Source organism: Diabrotica virgifera, chromosome 1, assembly GCF_917563875.1.
Source record: "Diabrotica virgifera virgifera chromosome 1, PGI_DIABVI_V3a".
NCBI lineage: Eukaryota > Metazoa > Arthropoda > Insecta > Coleoptera > Chrysomelidae > Diabrotica > Diabrotica virgifera.
In genome coordinates, this window is record NC_065443.1 from 63,732,471 (window position 1) to 63,754,378 (window position 21,908).

At 32.6% G+C, this 21,908-nt stretch overlaps 1 protein-coding gene across 1 annotated transcript in view; it reads left to right on the plus strand.

Annotated features, from left to right (window-relative positions):
* Window positions 1–21,908, plus strand: part of LOC114334616 (ATP-binding cassette subfamily G member 4-like) — a 293,193-nt gene that overhangs the window by 121,590 nt on the left and 149,695 nt on the right. The window contains exon 2 of the mRNA XM_028284693.2: window positions 3,861–3,978. Coding sequence (XP_028140494.2) covers window positions 3,861–3,978 — 118 coding nt within the window. The remainder of the gene's footprint in view (window positions 1–3,860; window positions 3,979–21,908) is intronic.

Below are 21,908 nucleotides of genomic sequence, written 5' to 3' on the forward strand. Positions count from 1 at the left end.
TACTTTTACGTAACGAATCCAAATTTGGAAGAAAAACTGGGGGTTTCCATTTGAGATTTTAAAGTTACCCCCCACCCCACCTCCAGGTGGTGTAGTGGGGATTGGTGTTTGGTGTCATTGGATAGATATTTGAAAATGACTAAACACGTATTTTTCAGTTTTTTGATCCGATGTTTAGTTCGCGAAATATTCGACCGTTCCGCTACTTTTGGGACACCCTATATAATACCACGATATAAAATGCATGCGTTTTGGATGTGGTATTATTACACTCTAGAAATTGACGACTTTTTTCCGTGGTTTTAGGGCTCTTCCAGGATTATTTTGAACAGGGTAGGGGATGTGGAGCAGCCCTGTAGTAGTCACTTTGTTGTCTAAAATGGACTGCATATTATATTGCCCGTTTTTACAGCTGTAAATAAATTTAAAATCGCCATATTGATTTTCAGCCTCCAACGTGGAGACGGAACATAAAGAAGTATTATGACATATCTTGAAAAATCCTATGAAAAGGTCCTAAAAGCCCGATTAGAAAGAGAAGTCGCGGATATTCAAAAATAAAGTGAAGAGACTGAAAAGGGCAATAACATTTCACAAAACTTTTATAAACCTTTTCTGTTGCACTTTTTCTAGCTTTTTGAATGTAATTTTCAGATAAAAAAACTTTTTCTTGATTACTAACTTCTTCAACGTTCTCATTACTATCTTTCCGTAGATTAACATTGCAATTATCCTCTATTACCTTCCTTAAGTCATCGTCTTCCTGAGTTTTATTTATGATTTCTTGCGGCAAAGAGAAAGTCGAAAGTCCTATTTTGGGTTCTATTCCAAATAATAACTTGTATGGTTGTATCGCGATTGTATTATCTCTGAATGGTAAGCGCGGTTTTTCATGAATTGGGCATGTGCATATCTCAAGCCTTCTGACCATTTAGTTGAATCGCTGTCTTTCATCCAAGAACTTTTCATATTCTCAATATCTTGATTGGCACGTTCAACGGAGCCCTGACTTTGATTGTGCCTAGGATTTCCGTGCACAATTTTGAGTTTTTGGTCAGAGACTGACAAATTCACTTTAACATTATTGGCAAATTCCCTACCTGACAGATTAAAATAATTTTTATAATAATTGTGGTATAATTATTGCTTTTATAAAAAAACACTTATTATTTCTTATAATATGATTATTTGTATGTACATGTCCATTAGTGGTCCATTAGTTTTAATAAAATGATTATTTTGCTAATTTCAAAGTATTTTTTCAGATTATCTATTCATTTTGGGTTTGTAGGTATATTATAATGTTATACTAGACTGTACTAGTTTATCCTGGAGTGTGTGTATTTATATCAGAATCAACTAGTTTGGCCCAGCCTAAACTGGTTTATTCCATCGGGCTCAGAACAAACTATTTTAGGCTATGCTATACCAGTGTATCCTATCGCATAAATAGGACGAACTAGTTTAGCTTAGACAATGTAGCTTTATCCTGAAATCTAGTTTGGCCGGTAACATAATTAGTTTTAAACAGTTTTAGCACCTAAAATCCTTAAGATATATATTTTTCAGCAAGTTTTTCAAAATCGTATTAGTTTTTATAAACTGTACTAGTAGACCTGGATCCCGCGTACCAAAAAAAAGTTTATTAATAGAAAGCTGAAAATTTATTAATAGCTTAACGGCAGTGGCGTAGCCAGGGAAGGGGCCCAAGGGCCCCCCCCCGAAATTTATAAAATTTTAAACATTGTAGAAATCATAAAAAACTAAGTTTTACGAGTATTGACTTACGGTTTAGTTGTATTAAATCTTGTACGTAAAACAACGTGCTTCACACATATTATTTAACAGTGTACACTTATTATTGCATTCATAAATAAAGAGTTGCAGTTATGAGTTGCAGTTAAAGAGCCTGCCTTGGATTTTTACCAATCAGATTTGGTCCACACAAACCGGGACATCTTGAATGCGGAGTGGGAGTTATGGAAAAGCCACTGGAAGATTGCCCAGGTTACGCCTAAAACTGCTACTTCAGTGCTAAAGGCTTTGAAGAACGAAGCTGATGCTTTTCCTAACATGAAGATTCTGCTTGGTATATTGGCAGTCCTCCCTGTCACAACAGCATCAGTTGAAAGGTAAATTATTATACAATATTTCCTATAAACTTTGATGAGTTTACTTTGAACTATAAATAGTTAATATCGTTCTTTTTAGTTGTTCTAGTAATATGTTTTCTTCATTGTAATTTATTGAAGTTGTAACAATTTTTAATAATACTAGACAGCTTGTCAGTAATATTACTCATTAGGTACCTCACTTTAAAGTTCAAAAGATTCCAGCTTTTTTTTAATTTTCCAGATCATTTTCAACACTGAAAAGACCTATTTAAGAAATTCAATAGGTGAAGAAAGGCTCACTTCCCTTGCACTCTTATCCATACATCGAGATTTGCAAGTGAAGACAGAAGAAATCATCTGCCAATACACAAGAACTCCAAGAAGGTTGCAGTTCCATTAGTAGGGCACATCTTCATATGTATTACCAATTCAGGATTGTATTGAAAGTAAACTTGCTAATTTTGTGCACATAATAAATGTTATGAACGGATAAAAAATTGTATTAAGTTTTGAAACCTTTCTATGAACATTACTTGTAATATTTATGGGTTTTGATCTGTTAAAATATGAGTATTTTGCAATAAGAAAGTGGTAGAGTATACAGTATGACAGAGCATCAATCAAATTATGACTCAAGGATCATTAACATACAACTTTACATCTTTCCTAAAGTTTTAATCAACAAAATAAAATGTCGTTGATTTTTCCTTTTCGAGAGGAATTGAAAACTATAATAAAGTTATTTGTAACCTAAGATTTTGATGCTTAAATGAGTCCCAAACGCCTATTTCAAGGTCTAATTCTCAAAAATTTTCCCCGGACCCCCCTTTTGCCTGGGGGTATTCCATACCCCCCAGACCCCCGGTGGGCCCCCCCAAAGCCAATTCCTGGCTACGCCACTGCTTAACGGTGTCTAACTGGACATACTTTGATGTATGGGAACACTGGAACAGGGGAAGTTTTAATTGTGGAACTTGTCATCCTGACAAGTTTATGATTGTGAAAACTAGCAGGTTGTTTTTAAGTTGATTCAATAACAAACTTTATATAATATATGAAAAAATGTTTGCCCAACAAATATCTTGGGTATTTTAATAAGTCCGACACGTAGAACATGTCAAATAACCGGAATTACGTTAGTGATTAAACCAATTAAAACTTCCCCTGTTCCCAGTGTTTCCGTATATCAAAGTTTGTCTGACTAGACACCGTTAATCTATTAACAAATTTTCAGTTTGCTATTAATAAACTTAATGTCCGACTGGTCTATTATTTGACAAATAATTACATTACATATTTCGAAGTCTATTAAGTACGATTTAACGCCCAAGGGCGTGTTATTGAAAAATAACGCCCTAGGGCTTATTAAATTTAAATAACGAGTTAAATACTGTCAAGTTTAAAAATAAAACTCTAAGTAAAACTATGGTTACCACAATTACGTTACGACTATTTCTGGTAAATGTACTTATTTGAAAACTAATTGATTAAAAATTCATTCAAATGTTTTGCATATAAAGAATAATTTAGTCGGACGTTAAACGTTGAAGGCACCACGGGTATTATAATGATTACGCTTTCGGTCAACGTATATACCTCGGGCCGAAGGCCCTCGGTCTATATACCATTGACCTCAAGCGTTATTATCCTTATAATAACCCTTGGTACCTTAATAATTTTTTTTGGTACGCGGGATCCAGACGTGTAGTTTGCGTTTTACATTAATTTTAAATAAATTTTTTCTAGGATGGAGGCAATTATTAAAATCGATCAATGGAAAGTTTAGATCTGGAGAACTAACTGCCATTCTTGGTCCCTCTGGCGCAGGAAAATCAACGTTACTTAATATTTTGGCGGGATATATGTAAGTACAATATATTTTATCCAAAATCAATTGTTTATGTTACATTTCTTAGTTGTTTTCAACTGTAATAATTTATATTATCAAGTCAGAAATGATCTTAATCTTTTATTGGTGAATTTTTTTTGTTTTTTCAATTATTGTTTTTGCTTCTCAAAACACCGGAACAAATTGATTTTTAAATACAGTGTATTTAAAATACAGTGTATTTTAAAAAAGTATACTAGAAAAATGGGTGGAATTGCATAATTGCATTTTAAAGTGCATAAAATGCATCCAAAAGTGCATAAACATGTCAAAATAAGCATATTAAGGCCCATATTTTTTTACTGGGGGTTTTGGGGTCGCTGAACAACCGATCAGAACCGATTACCTGGTACCCAGAGTCACTGCTAAGGCACGTCATCTGGAGGTTCGAGGCTTATTGGCACCAAATTGATGCAAACAGATTACTTAAAGGTTTTTGGAGTCTGTGAACACGAATATACGATAAGACCGACCATTGGACCACCTGATACACAGTGTCACTGCTAAGGAACATCATTTTCTGGAGTTTCTAGGATTTTCGGCATTAAATGAAACACATTTCTCGGGGGGTTGTTGGGGTTGCTGACAACGAATATGCCATCAGAACGATACCCGGTGCACCTGGTTTCTAGGGTCACGTCATCTTCTGGAGTTTCGAGTGATTTCAGCACTAAATTGATGCAAACAAGTTACACGGGGTGTTTTGGGGTTGATGCCATCAGAACAGACTCCCGGATCACCCGGTGCCCACAGTCACTGCTAAGGAACGTCATCTTCTAGATTTTCAAAAAGTTTCGGCACCAAAGGCCTGCAAATAAATTACTAGGCGGTTTTTGGGGTCGCTGAATACGAATACGCCATCAGAGCTGACCCCCAAGGTCACTGCTAAGGCATGTTACCTTCTGAACTTTAGAGCATTTTTGGGCACCAGGTGCTCCGGGGGTAGGTTCTGATGGCGTATTCGTCTTCAGCTACCCCAAAAACCCCCGAGTAAGAAAATCTGGCCCTTAATACACTTATTTAATTTGTTTAAGCAGTTTTGGATGCATTTTAGGAACATGAAAATGCAACTATGCATTTCTCCCATTTTTCTATTGTACAAACAAATGCAAAAAGTTGCAAATTTCTAGGTGCTGTATTTAAAAATTGATTAACTTGTGCTAAATGCCCTGTGCTATATTAGTAAATTGTCACGATGTAACGATACTGGTTTAAAAGATTATAAAAAGTTATAAAAAGACACTTATGTAGTACCTAAGTGCAATTACCTCTCAACTTAGTCGACAGAATAGCATCTCGTTTAACTATATCTTAACAAGCAAATTAAAGCTTTTCGAAAAAAAAAAAATATTAGCTTTAAATCCACTTTTTATTACTTCTGTATGAATTTAAATATTAGTTAGAATAATGATTGTACCCATTTCTTATGGTTGTTAGATTCGCAACAATAATCATAATATCAAGGAAACAAATAGTGAGCAATGGAACAACTATTATTTGCTTGTCGGTTGTCGAATTGCGAATAAATATTACAACATTTGGTATAAAGTCAACAAAGCAAAATATACAAAGCAAAACTGCAAATCGTCAAATTAAATTGCAAGATATGTAATTAGTTTTTGTGTCAAATTGGGCTCGGTTGTGAAAACAGCGGTTTTAAATAATAGCTACATTCCATAATAAACTAATTACTGAAGTAAATACCAATAAAAATTTGGAATTACACATTTTACGAGATTGTTTACAAACAAATGGTGCTAATTTTATTCTCTATAATAGGATTTTTTAGAAATAATTTCAATTTAATTATTTGTTCGCTTCAAAAATATTGGTCACCGTCTCTACAGTGGGAAGACGCTAACTTTAATAAACTAAGTAAAAATGTAAATAGAACTGGGATTATAAAGCTACAGGAAACTGGAATTCCCTTTCTAAAATATAAAATAGGATTTAAGATCAGACTGTATCGTTGCCCCCGTTAGGTAAATTATTCCGATTCGATTTTTTTGCACAAACTTACTCAAAAAGAGGTCCTTATAACATATCCACAGGGACCCAGAAGGTGCCGCGGTCGGAAAATTGTTTAAACAATGTATTTAAACAAATTCAAAAAAACAATTTTTTCACTTCGCACAATTATTTTTTAGATTCTTTGAGTCATTCTGATCAAAAAAGGGAGGGCTTTAAACTTTGATGTAGTCACTTGAGTTATTAATTCTTGAAAATGACAATTTTCGCGTTTTTCAAATTTTAAGTCGCATATAACTCGAGAACTATCAATTTTAGAGACAAATCCCAAGAGACCTATTGTCAACAATTTTCAACAATTTTCCGACCGCGGCACCTCCCGCTCCCGGCACCCTTTCGATTTGTTATAAGGACCTCTTTTTGAGTAAGTTTGTGCCAAAAAAAACTAATCGGAAAAATTTACCAAACGTGGCCGACGATATAGGCTGGTCTAATTGGTACAATTAAATCCAATACAAATACATTTCACAAAACTACAGAACGCAAAGAACAGGAATTAAGAGTACTTAGAGTACTAAGAGAGGCTCTTAGACACTAATTTTGTATTCACAAGTAAGCAGCACAGGAATAGCTGTCTGCTACAGCACAAGGGCTATAATATATACTACACTTCCCCATCAGTTTGTACCAAGGTCAGGTCTTTTAACTTGAAATCGTATCCACCGTCTCTCACCTTGCTAATACCTAAGGTGTGTAAGTTTGCAATGATGCTAAGAATCTTGTTGGAAGATTTGGAGTTAAGTTCAGGTTTCCAGTTGGTAGCACGGACCTCTTAGCATCCTGTGTTACTCAGTCTATCCACCTTAGCTTTGTTCAGCCCCGTCTTCTAATTCTCATTCTCACCAGCTACGAAGTTAAAATTATTTTTATCCTGGTCGATTTTGTGGCCCAGGCTACATGTCCTGCCCACTACAGACGGTTTTGCTTGATTTTGCCTTCCAAGAGGTTTTTGGGGTTACTGAAAACGAATGTTTCTTAGCAGTGACACTGGACACCAGATGCTCCGAGGGTAGGATCTGATGGCGTATTCGTGTTCAGCGACTCAAAAAATCTTCAAGTAATCTGTTCGCATCAATTTGGTGCCGATAACCCTCGAACATCCAGATGACGTGCCTTAAGGCACCAGGTGCACCAGGTGCTCCGGGGGTCGGTTCTGAGGGCGTATTCGTGTTTAGCGACCCCAAAAACTCCCAAGCAACAAAATTTGGCCCTTAAGATGCTTATTTTGACATGTTGATGCAATTTTGAATGCATTTTATGCACTTTAAAATGCAATTATGCATTTTCACCCATTTTTCTATACAAGATTTTTTCCCTGACATACAATGCAAAAAGTTGCAAGTCTCTATTTAAAAAATCTGCTGTATTTAAAAATTGTATCATTCTGGTGTTTTTAGTGCTAAATGCCCTGGTCTACTAAGGGTTTATGGTTGTTTAGTTTTTTTCATAGATATTATATTATAGAAGTTGTAGAAACAAGCGGAGTTCTACAAATTCCTCATCGCGGTACTCTAGTTCTATGTAACAGGATCTTGCCTTTTTGGTAAGCAAGCTGCCATCCTTATCATTACATATAGAGAGTGAGTTTTATGTATGGAAACACTCAATTATCTCAAAAACGGCTTACACGATTTTTATAGATTTTGGTAGGTATGGGTTTTCTAATGCGCCCGATATTATAGTGCTAATTACATTGTTGTCATATTTTCCGTTTTTCTGAAAATCTAATGAACTTTCTAATTTCAAATGGAACACCCTGTAGACTTTTTGTGTTTTAAAGTCCCTAAGAAATACTGATAATTTTTCATGTTATATTCCCTATACCTAAATACCATAATTTCGGAGTTATTGTTACATTTATTAAAAAAAAATTTAAACAAATTATAAAAATCTATTTTTTTACCCGGGTAAACACTATTTTAGGTTGTTTGGATCATGGAGAACAAAAAAGATCTTTTATAATTTTTCTCTAAAATTAATCGTTTCCGAGTTATAAACAATTTAAAACTGAAAAAAATCGAATAGTGACGATTTTCAAGGTTCAAGAACACAAATAAACAATTTTATTTTTGAAACTGCGAAGTACCCAAATTCAATCTCAAGCCTTATTTTATCAGATACCGATAAGTAATTTAAGATTGTTTCATTTTAAAACATTGTTATTTTAAATGTTAATGCAGCTCGATCGCCCGTTCTCTCATATGCACTTCATTAAAAATTAAAAATCAATGTTTTAGAATAAAAAGAGACAAACAATCTTATGGCAAGCTATCAGAAGAAGAGTTGGGCTTGAATTTAGGTACTTTATAATTTCAAAAATTATATTTTTTACTTGTGTTTTAGTTTTACTTAAAACTTTAGTTTTACTTAAAAATCGTCATTATTCGATTATTTCAGTTTTAAATTGTTTATTACTCGAAAACGATTAACTTTAGAGAAAAATTACAAAAGACCTTTTTTGTTCCCAATGATCCAAAGAACCTAAAATAATATCCACCTGGGCCGAGAAAATTGATTTTTTTAATTATAAAATATATAGGGTGTTCTATTTGAAATAAGAAAGTTTATTAGATTTGCAGAAAAACAGAAGATCTGACAACAATGTAATTAGCACTATAATATCGAACTCGTTAGAAAACCCCTACCTACCAAAATCTATAAAAATCGTGCAAGCCGTTTTCGAGATAATTGAGTGTTTCCATACATAAAACGCACTCTGTATGTGTAGGTTCTCGATAGAAATTGTTTGTTGTTCCTTGACACATGGCTTTCGAACCGTTATAATAATGTCGTTTCTTTACTAGGTGTATACGTTTCTTCTCTCTTCTTAAGTTTTTGCACCTATCTATTGTCCTGGCTGTTCATTTTTGCATGGTTCTAATTACCTCCTTTTTCTCATATTTTATATAATCTGGCATCCTTGTTCTTTCACTTTTAGTCCCAACTTAATCTTGATATGTAATCGAAGGTCCTGTTGTCCATTATGTGGTAGGAGAATTTGTTTTCACGGGTGATTTCTATAATCTCTGAAGATTTTTTAGAAATAATTTTTTCATGTACTTTAAAATCAAATATTTTTTCTGACTTATATTTTTTATATGTATGAAGCTAGTATATGAGTTCCATAAATTCCTATAATTACACGGATCTTTTAATCTTATCATTTATATGTTTACAAATGTTGTTCATTTGGATTGATATATTCACTCTTCACTCGCTATAAACATGATATAGACCGGGCAGTATCGTCGCCCCTGCTGGCGAAATTATTCCGATTCGATATTTTTGCACAAACTTACTCAAAAAGAGGTCCTTATAACATATTCACAGGGTACCGGGCCGTGCCGTGGTCGAAAAATTGTTTAAACAATTTTTTTAAACAAATTCACAAAAATAATTTTTTTGTTTAGAACAAAATTTTTTTAGATAAATTGGCTTATTCTGAGCAAAAAAGGTCTCTTGTCATTTTTTTCTAAAATTGATTGTTGTCGAGTTATATGCGATTAAAAATTTGAAAAATGCGAAAATGGTCATTTTCAAGGCTTAATAACTCGATTAAAAATTATTATTATGAAATTCAAAAAGTCACCAAATCAAGTTTCAAATCCCTTCTTCAATGTCCTGAAGAGATTTTTGTCATTATTTTATTAGAAAGCTGTTATTTTTAATTATTAACAATTAGCGCTATAGTCCAGGATTTATCGTCGCCCCCGTTAGTGAAATTATTCCGATTCCATTTTTTTGCAGAAACTTACTCAAAACGAGGTCCTTATAACATATCCACAGGGTGCCGGGCGGTGACGTGGTCGAAAAATTGTTTAAACAATTTTTTTTTAAACAAATTCACAAAAATAATTTTTTCACTTCGAACAAATTTTTTTTATATAATTTGGGACATTCTGAGCAAAAAATGTCTGTTGTGATTTTGTTCTAAAATTGATTGTTGTCGAATTATACGCGATTTATAATTTGAAAAATGCGGAAATGGCCATATAACTCAACAATCAATTTTAGAGAAAAATCACAAGAGACCTTTTTTGCTCAGAATAACCCAAATTATCTAAAAAAAATCGTTCGCAATAAAAAAAAAGTTCTTGTGAATTTGTTTAAAAAAAATTGTTTAAACAATTTTTCGACTACGGCACCGCCCGGCACCCTGTGGATATGTTATAAGGACCTCGTTTTGAGTAAGTTTCTGCAAAAAAATGGAATCGGAATAATTTCACTAACGGGGGCGACGATGCATCCTGGATTATAGCGCTAATTGTTAATAATTACAAATAACAGTTTTCTAATAAAATAATGACAAAAATCTCTTCAGGACCTTCAAGAAGGGATTTGGAACTTGATTTGGTGACTTTTTGAATTTCATAATAATAATGTTTAATCGAGTTATTAAGCCTTGAAAATGGCCATTTTCGCATTTTTCAAATTTTTAATCGCATATAATTTGACAACAATCAATTTTAGAAAAAAATGACGAGAAACCTTGTTTAAAAAAATTGTTTAAACAATTTTTCGACCACGGCACCGCCCGGCACCCTGTGGATATGTTATAAGGACCTCTTTTTGAGTAAGTTTGTGCAAAAAAATCGAATCGGAATAATTTCGCTAGCGGGGGCGACGATACTGCCCGGTCTAATATTCATTTTTGATATTCTAAAAAATTCTTAACATTTACAAAATTTAGGAAACAGGAATATAAAAAGTTATATTATGTAATACTAAGCCAACCAGACAAATGATTTTTTCTGTCCACTTAAAATTTAATAGCATTTTAACTACCAGCTTAAAAAATTTGTATATTTTTAGTATAGTTTAGTTTTAGTATCCTGTAAATAATTCTTTTCTTTGACTAACCACAAGAAGCTGATTAATGTTAATTTGTAATTTATAAAAGGTAGTGAATCAACCTCATTCAATTATTCAAATTAATTCATTACTTTTATTATTTTATTTTATACATAAAACAAGTGTAAATTTACGACCCAACGAGAAATAAACGACACAAAGTAGAACTAAAAAAAGTAATAATGTTGTCAACAGTGACATTATAAGATCAAATTTAATCAATATTCATGGGTTTTTCCCCTAATTAATACCTTTTTGGTTATTTGATAATTTTACGGAATATCGATAAAAAGCTTAGATATTACAAAAAAGGAACGTATAAATTAAAATTCACTTCAAGGTTTTTTTCCTTTAACATTTTACATTTGGAAGGCACTATGGTACATTGTGAAGAAACTAAGGAATAAAACAAGCTGTTCATAAGCGCAAGGATATACAGGGTGTCCAGAAACTCTACCGACAAATGAAGACAGGAGATTCCTCAGACAATTTTAAGAAATTTTAACCCAATTCACCTAGTCCGAAAATGCTTCCTGAGGGAGCTAGAGTTCTTTGAAGATGGCGTCTTGTAATTAGTTTTTCCTAAATAACTCCAGAACGCTTCTATTGAGAAAAACCAAAATTGGTACACATATTTATCTTCCAGAGATAAATCGACTCCATGCATTGCGAATTTCTAGTACTGGTCATAGGCGTCCGTTTTGCGTAGGGTAACAGTTATTTTATCGCATAACTTTTTTATCTTTAATTTTTAAGCATTTGTGACTCTGGATTATTAAATTGTGAGGTATTCTACAACTAAAAGGTACTCTTGTTTTTAAGTCAATAGGATACACCGTTTTCTAGAAAAATAAATTTTTATTTTTTTTAAATTCCAAAAAAAATTTCAAGAAAAAACTATTTAGAATTTCGAAAACTAGTACGTTTATTTATATTTCAGAGATGAATCGATTTCACTAATAGCGAATTTCTGGTACGGGTCATATGCGTCCGTTTTGGGTAGGTCAACGGTTATTTTATCGCATAACATTTTTGTCTTTAATTTTTAAGCATTTTTGACTTTAGATTATTAAGTTATGAAGTATTCTAGTCTTGTACTAAAAGTTACTCTTGCTTTAAGATGATAAAATACACCGTTTTTTTTTTAATGTTTTAATTTTTTTTCAAATTCAAATAACGAAAAATTTTCCAATCGATTTTTCTAGAAAACCGTGTGTCCTACTGACTTAAAGCAAGAGTACCTTTTAGTACTAGAATACCTCACAATTTAATATTCCAGCGTCAAAAATGCTTAAAAGTTTAAGACAAAAAAGTTATGTGATAAGATCACCGTTGCCCTACCCAAAACGGACGCTTACGATCGGTAATAGTAATTCGCAATGGATGGAATCGATTTAGCTCTGGAGTATATATATACGCACCGATTTTCGTTTTTCTAAATTGATGCGTTCTGGAGTTATTTAAGAAAAACTAATTACAAGACGCCATTTTCAAAGAGCTCTAGCTTCCTTAGGAAGCATTTTCGGACTAGGTGAATTGAGCTAAATTGTCTTAAAATTATCTGAAGAATCTCTTGTCTTCGTTTGTCGGTAGAGTTTCTGGACACCCTGTATAGTGAAGACTTTCTGCTCGCCAGTCATCTCGACACGCTGCTCACCAGGACTCTTGATGCGCTGCTCACCATTCATCTCGCCAAGGACGAGATGCGATCGATATACACACACCCAAACTTATATGGAATCACCATGTATTTCAAAGTAATATTTATTTCTTTTGAAAAAACTTGTTATTGTTGCGAAGAATAAGGGTGAAAATAAACAAATCGATAAGACAATCAGATACTACAGCTCGGTACGGTATAGCTTATTTGTTTGAGTTGCAAATTGAACGAAAATAAATGAACTGACTTTAGCGTCCAAAAACGAAAATATGCCTCATGTGGGGTTATAGAACTTACAATGGGGAAAGATTATTGGTCTTGTGGAGCAAGTAATGTTCTCAGAAAGACATAGCTGTAGAGCTAGGCGTGATACAGGGCGTTCTCTCCAAAACCTATGCTAGGTAACAGAAACTAGGAAGCTCAAAAATAAAGCAAGGGAAAGTCGCCAAAAAGTAATAACGTCTTGCTACGATCGATTAATTGTCCAATCAGCTGGAAGACACCTACCCATTTCTCACCTTCAGCTCCAAAGACAACTTTTGGAAGCTACAGGTGTAACTGTTTCAGTTGAAACGATAAGAAGAAGAGTTCGTGTCAAGAAGTATACAGCAGGAGACAGTTATGGATTCTCGAGTTATCCAGGCAGCACAAGGTTGATCGCCTAAATTGGTGTCTTCACCACCAAAACTGGAACATTGGGAATTGACAAAATGTGCTATTTTCAGAAAAAGTCAGGATTTGTGTAAAATCAGATGACCCACGAAATCTTGTACTTAAAGGTCAAGGAAGACAAGTAAGAATGAAAACTGTTAGATCTGTTCACAAATATACAAGAGGAAATGTAATGTTCTGGAGAGGAATTGTGATCCGTAAAAAAACTCCTATAATTTTCATCCAATATACTTTAACTGCTCATAGGTATGTTGATAACCTAGAATAGAATAGAATAGAAATATGCTTTATTGTCATGAAAAATTGTACAATTTTATCGACAAAGCTTATAAAAAGTCAAGAAAACAAAACAATAACAATCCAATTTACTAAAATTACATAAATCGTCAATATATTTACAATAATAACAATAATAATGAAGTTAAACAGAAGTAATCAATTGCAAAATTTAAGTAAATTGCAAATGCATAGTACCTGTAGTTAGACTCTGGAGAGGTGCAAGAGGAAAAATTTCATTTTCATGCATGATAATGGACCTGCACATACCATTAGAGTGACTATCATAGAGACATCATTAAAGCAGAAGGTATCCCTTGTTTGGAATGGCCTGCTTGCTCACCCGAGCTTAACCTTATAGAGTATTTGTGGGATATGCTTAAAAGAAAAATTAGAGCTCGCCGAGATAATCCACAAAACATCGCACGGCTAGTACAAGCTGCTCTTGAAGAATAAAGCAACCTACCACAAAAAAATGTTGATAATTTGATTAGGAGCGTACCCACGCAAACAAACTTGCATAAGGACTATAGGTGATAACACTGACTACAAAAAAAAACAAAAAAAAATAAATCAAAATAATTTACACATTATTCGTTTTACATTGAAATTTTTTATGCTATTGACTTTAAAACAAGTAGTTTCAATTTGTTTGTTGAATACTTTATTGTTTTATTTAATTGTTATGTATTTGTTATTAAATTGCTTTAAAATAAATATTGTTTGAAGTGTATTCGTTTTTTTAAATTCGCGCGAAATAATAAGAAATATCAGATGATTCCATATAAGTTTGGGTGTGTGTATTTAACCCTTAAGGTGCCGGTGGGGAATGTCGTCTACGCAGTATTATAGTCGGTGTATGAGAGAGAAAGTATTCGAAATAATGAAATAACAAATTTTATATTATTTATTATTTCATTATTTCGAATACTTTTTCTCTCATCATACACCGACTATAATAGTGCGCATGGAGGCTATCCCCCACCGGCACCTTTAGAATCTGTGCACTGTACTTTTTAGTATTGTGTCCATCCTGCTCTCAGAAAATAAACAAATGAGTATATAACCGATTTTTTGTCGAAAAATGACCTTAAATTATTAGGTTACGTATGTTTGCTTTTATTTAATATCCACATATTCTTTGGGCTGATTATATATGTCCACGCATTATTTGCCTTTATAAGACCTTCGACATCATCGACATTTCGGCTTTCCCATATATGACCGTAACCAAAAAATTATGTTTATTATTCTATTTTAGTTCTTTTGTGATTTTTTATCACGCAGAACCCCTCCTTGACATACACTCACTGGCACAATTAACCGCCAGCTTGTATTTCTTTCAATTTGCAGACATTGTCAATCTTGGACCACATTTAATGTAAGATACGGTGAAAACTATAAGCCCGGCCGCACATCAAAGAAACATGAAACGTAAATTACGTTTGATGGAAATAAACCACTGCTAAACAAATATATATCCGGCCATTTATGAGACTCTCCGAAAATAAAAATGTGTCATGAGCATGAATCACACTCGTTTCATTAGTAGGCGGACTTTGAGATGTTTTTAGCAGTGTTTTCTTTTCATGAAACATGTTTTTCGTTTCATGTTTCTTTGGTGTGCGGCTTGGCTTAGTAGGCGGACTTTGAGATGTTTTTAGCAGTGTTTTCTTTTCATGAAACATGTTTTTCGTTTCATGTTTCATGTTTTTCGTTTCATGTTTCTTTGGTGTGCGGCTTGGCTAACTTTGAGGAACATAAAACAATAAAATTATTGAAAAAAGTCGTTTATCAAGGGATGCCTGTTGGGCAATCCATTCTTGATCTGTATATCCGATTGGGGAATATTGTGTTGTTATGACTCCTCTACCAACCACAGCCATCTTCAGTTTTGAGGTTGTCCCTTCTTCTTCTTTGTTAAGTACCGTGCCCAAATTTTAGGCGTGGCACAGTGGTTCCAAATGCCTAAAACGTGGTCATGAACCTTTAAAAGCGTATATTGTTTATACATTTCGGAATTACTTTCGTTCTTAGGGATTTTTGGCATCGCTGATTACGAATATAACATTTTTTTTTCTGAAAAACAAAATGGCGGATCCAACATGGTGGAAAGAAGTTGAAAGTATCAATCAAAACGCAAATTTTTTTGTCAAATTTGGTAATTTAAGGTCGTTGATTACAAATCTAACATTACTTTTTATTAAAACAAAATGGCGGATTCAATATAGCCGAAAGAATTTCGAAAATTTTATTTTAAATGCATATGTGTTTAAAAATTTATATTATAAGGGGTTTTTAAAATTGCTGATCACCAATACATCTTGATTATGAAGTACAATATTCAGTACCTATTACTTATGTACAACCACCCATAAATACTCCACAATCGCCAGAATCATGTACTATGCGTCATTTCCCACTTTTGTATTCAAACAACTCCCAGCAATGCATAGGCAGTTATAGGCAGCTAAACCAAAGTGATTCTGTATCTTCTTACAATATATTTTAAGACTAATAAACATTATTCGCAGAATTATGCAGAATTTTGTACTTTTACTTTATCGTACTATATACGTAGTATAGTATAATAGATAAAGTTATAGGATCGTGCAAAAATTTTTTTTCAGATTTCACTTTTTTTTTACGTTTTGAGTCCCCCTGAGTCTAAAAAGCAAATAAAAATTACTTTATCGTACTATATACGTAGTATAGTATAATAGATAAAGTTATAGGATCGTGCAAAAAATTTTTTTTCAGATTTCACTTTTTTTTTACGTTTTGAGTCCCCCTGAGTCTAAAAAGCAAATAAAAAAAACATGTCGGAAGTATGTACGTACGTATGTACGTACGTATGTCGCCACCGCCCAGCAAAAACTACCGGACCGATTTCAATGAAATTCGGTATGAGTAAGTTTAAGAGAATTTTGTCGAGAAACTAAGCTTTTAAAAAAAATCTCTCAAAGGGGGACCGAAATAGGGGGGTTATTTAGGGTCCATTTTTGCAAATTTTGACCGAAACGAATGAAATTTAACTCAAAGTTAGCTCATTGATAGGTTAATCTAAATACGAAATTTGACATTTCCAAATTCAAAATGGCGGCCAAAATGGCCGACTGCCCACCCGACACATTTCTCTACCTATCTAAAAACTTGTTTAAGATAAGTTTAATTTGAAAAAGTCGTTATATAGCCTAAAGATGGGGCTCTAAGAGGAAGATTATTATTTTTCAGAAAAAGTTATGGGTTGCCTATATTTAAGGGGTCAAAATTTGACATAATTTTGAACTAGATTTTCTCAAAAATGGCTCCAAGGAATTTGTTTATTTTTTGATGTAGTTTTGATATCCTCTAGGTAAATGGAATGACATCAGCCAGATTTCTTAATTCCCCATAAGAGGGGAGTTATGAATTTTTTATAAAAAAATATTCGGCTGCCCGTAACTTCCTTTGTAATAGAAACTAAAATCTGAAATTTTGCAGATATACATGATACTTTATTATCTATTATAACAATAAATTTTACCCAAAATATGGCTTCCGGTTGAAACGGAAATGAAAAAAAAATCTTAATTTTTTTAGATACGCCCTGTATATTTTTACATATTTTGAAAGAATCCAAAATTACCTTTCCAATGACATAAAACTCGTTGCTGTAGCTCAAAAACTCGAAAAGTTACAGTAAATAGAAATTTTGCTATAATCTTGTGTGTGTTCTCTCTCACGCGATGATAGCAGAGCATTATTATAGGGCAGTGAATGAGGGTACTTGGCTCCGAATTCCATCCTACTACATCGATGTACTTGATATTTTCACAGAAGGTAGGGAATTGCTCAAGAAACAAAATCTACCCTATATACTATGGCGCTTTTTATCTTGGGGCGGTTCCCACCCCTTCAAGGGGGTGAAAAATTTGTTGGTCAAAATAACGAAAGTGGCTAGAAAACCTATTTCTAAGCAAAAACTGGTCTATACTTTTTTTTGAGAACTCGATACTTTTTGAGTTATGCGTAGTTGAAAATTAGCCATTTTCATTGAAAAATTACACCTTTTCGGACGGTTTTTTGTGAATACCTTAAAAACTATACATCGAACTAAAAACACTGTATAAAACATTTTTTTAGATTATAAATAATAAAGAGATTCGTTCCTTCGTAAATGTTCTGTTAATAATACAAAAAGATATATGGTACGTGAAAAAGAGTTTGCTTTTTTGGTGCATGTTCAAATTGGTGTATTCAAGTTGAAATAACAGAGGAACGGTAGGTTTTAGGTGTGTAATGCTATCAACGCCTTTTGTAGTGTTTGAAAAGGCCTTTAAAACGAGCACCGTTAGATCGACGCTGTCAAGCCAAAACGGCATAAACGACAATAAATTGATTTTTCAAGAAAGCCAAAAAACTGATTATTTTTATTTTTACCAATTCTGCTTATCTGCACAGTGACTAAAAAAATTGGTGATTTTTTTTTCAAATTTTAATATTTTATGAACATTAATGTGGCTGAAAATACTGTCTGAAATAAATTAAAAACTAGAAAATGGCGCTTATGTCCAATCAAGATATAACATTGGTGAATATGCCAAACGTACCTCTGGCGTTTGTGTCGATCGCATCGTTGTAAGGTTAGCCAATATGGCGCTTAAAAGGGATAGTTTAAACATATTGTACAAATCTCATTGTTGTCTAATTACTTCAAAGATAATACAGTAACATTTTCGAAAGCAATCAAAGATAAATCTAGTTAAAATTGAAAAACCATCTTAATTGATTCTTTGCATTTTTGCATAAAATTTGATTTTTGAGCATGTTCCACCAATTTTAAATAGAAATAAACATCATATTTAGATTCAGCGACCTCGAAAACATAAAGAACCATCAAAATTTGTCATTCACCTTAAAGTTGATTTTCGTGGTCGGTATAACATCATTTTAGGGGTTGCTGCCGCTTGCCTAACACTAGGTGTGCGATTTTTAAAGTCCTATAACTTTTTTCCTATTACATATTTTGACTGGAAATTTTTCAGAAAACTTCTTCATCACTTATATTTTAATACTGTATTGGTTAAAATTATAAGCTAAAAACTTCGTCGCTCAACTTTTTTAATTAAACATGAAACTAACGAAATCTGACGACAAAATGTTTAAAAATTAATAACTCCTTTTTGAATTCGTTTAAACACTTTAGACAAAGCTCGTTGGTATCTAAATACTTAAAAAATGACACAGTAAAATTTTCAAAAGGAAATATTTACAGCGACCAAAGATACAGTGAGGTAAAGTTGAAAAATCATCAAAATTGATTTTTTGAATTTTTACATGAAATTTGATTTTTGAACATGTTCCACCAATTCTAGATAAAAATAAACTTCATATTCGGATTCAGCTACCTCGAAAATATAAAGAATTATAAAAATTTGCCATTCACCTCCCATGGTCGCTTTTTCGATTTCTAAGCCTCAAATTAGGAGTGTGCCGTTCGCCGCCGTGTAAGTGAGCTATGGAGTGACGTCAGAATTACGCCTCTTTTCGCTTTGACAAGTTGTTGCTAAATCAGTTTTAAGCGTACCCTAATTATTAATTGTAATTCTATATTTTTGATAGATTAATAATATAATTTGTGTGTTAATTTTAATTGATTTCATATTTTTAGTTTTGATTTGATTTTGTTCTAGTGTTACTTTTAGGTGATATTATTCTAGGTATATAAGGTAAGAAATACTTAAATTTTTAAAATATGTTAAACAATGTTGTTTTGAAGCTATTTTCTTGTGGCATTTTTGTAACTAACTATTTTTAATGGGAAATAAGCCACAATTTTACTAAAAAAATGATTTTATTAACGTCCAAATAGGATCCGATTTAACCGTCGAAACGTTAATAAAAACATTTTTTTAGTAAATTTGTGGCTTATTAGACAAGCCGAAAACGGCGGGTTCGTCGGAGAAAATATTCCCATGACATTTTTTGCATAATCACGTTCGTGAGACATCCCAGAATAAGGTTCAAGAAGTCGCCCAAGGGAAAAGTGGTCCAAATTTAAAAAAAAATGTTTTTAATCAAATTGCAAAAATCAATATTTTTGGCCCGGACAAATTTTGTTTAGATTTTTTTGACCATTCTGGATAAAAAAGATCTCTTATAATTTTTCTCTAAAGTTGATCGTTTTCGAGATATAAACAATTTAAAATTGAAAAAAACGAAAAATGGCGATTTTCAAGGCTTAATAACTCTATTAAAAGTTATTACTATGAAAATCAGAAAGTGACTAAATCAAAGTTTAAAGCACCCCCTACAAGATCCTGGAGAAATTTTTGTAATTATTTTATTACTAAGCTGTTATTTTTAAGTAATAATAATGAGCGCCTGCATGTATCAGCTGCCCGTCTATAGTGAGTGCAAGAGAGATGCCATTCCGGTAGTGTATCTTACTCGCACTCACATTTACAGTTGCGTCAATGCGATCTTACGGCCTATTGTTAATGATTAAAAATAACAGCTTACTAATTAAATAATGACAAAAATTTCTCCAGCATCTTGTAGGGGGTGCTTTAAACTTTGATTTAGTCACTTTCTGATTTTCATAGTATTTAATAACTTTTAACAGAGTTATTAAGCCTTGAAAATCGCCATTTTTAGTTTTTTCAAGTTTAAATTGTTTATGGTACATTCCATGTCAAATCACTCAGGCAAAAAATTTTGGATCTCCGATTTGTCTGAAAATTGGTATATAGCTTCTGAGGGACGTAAAAATACGATATTTAAGGTCAAAAAATCTTCTTCTTTTTTTTCTCAAAATTGTTATTTTATGCGACTTTACAGTGATTTGGTGTTTATTTAAACAAATTTGCATTTTCTGTCGTAAAGTATCAATGAAAAACATAATATTTTAATAGAAAGTACTCAAAATGTCATTATATGGCATTATAACAAGTTATTTTGATTCAAAACAAGTTTTTGACCAAATTTTATAGTGTAAAAAACGTTAAAATACCGTTTTTTACATTTTCCTCCATTCCCAAAATACATCAGTCGGGATAGCATATAACCTTGAATGTCGAGCTGCCCAAAATTTTATTTTTCTGATCTTTAGGGGAGTCAATAGTAGCCTAAATTTAAAATCATGAATGAATTCCTCCGTTACGTTAGCCGCCATCTTGATTTTAAAGGAGAACCTGTTTTGCTCAATATCTCCGCCATTTTTTAACTTTTCGACAAAAATGGTAGGAACTGAAATTGTTCCAAATAAATTGTATTTACAATTATTACAACTTCTTTTAACAATTTTTGTCGTGAGGTCGATATTTTCGAGTTAATTGTACTTACAGTAGACGCCTATATTTTTGACTATAATATTGTATGTAACATTTTTGGTATTGTAATATAATTCAAATCCTTCTCACCACTTAAAGTCCTATGTTTTGTCTATCTGTGGACAAATTTTCAGCCAAATCGATTGTGATGTATTTTGGGAATGGAGAAAAATGTAAAAAACGGTATTTTAACGTTTTCTACACTATAAAATTTAATCAAAAGCTTGTTTTGAATTAAAGTAACTTGCTATAATGCCATATAATGACATTTTTGAGTCCCTTCTATTAAAATATTATGTTTTCCATTGATACTTTACGATAGAAAATGCAAATTTGTATAAATAAACACCAAATCACTGTAAAATCGCATAAAATAACATTTTGAGAAAAAAAGAAGAAGAAGATTTTTTGACCTTAAATATCTTATTTTTACGTCCCTCAGAAGCTACATACCAATTTTCAGACAAATCGGAGGTCCGAAATTTTTTTTGCTCCAAAATTGAGTGATTTGAAATGGAATGACCCTTATACCTCGAAAACGATCAACTTTAGAGAAAAATTATAACAGATCTTATTTGTCCAGAATGGTCCAAAAAATCTAAACTAAATTTGTCCGGGCCAAAAATCCTGATTTTTGCAATTTGATTAAAAAAAATTATTAAAAAAAAATTTGGACCACTTTTCTCGTGGGCGACTTCTTGAACCTTATACAGCTTAGTAATAAAATAATGACAAAAATTTCTCCAGGATCTTGTAGGGGGTGCTGTAAACTTTGATTTAGTCACTTTCTGATTTTCATAGTAATAACTTTTAATAGAGTTATTAAGCCTTGAAAATCGTCATTTTTCGTTTTTTTTTTCAATTTTAAATTGTTTATACCTCGAAAACGATCAACTTTAGAGAAAAATTATGGGAAATCTTTTTTGTCCAGAATGGTCCAAAAAATCTAAACAAAATTTGTCAGGGCCAAAAATATTGATTTTACTTTATCGTACTATATACGTAGTATAAGTATAATAGATAAAGTTATAGGATCGTGCAAAAAAAAATTTTTCAGATTTCACTTTTTTTCGACGTTTTGAGTCCCCCTGAGTCTAAAAAGCAAA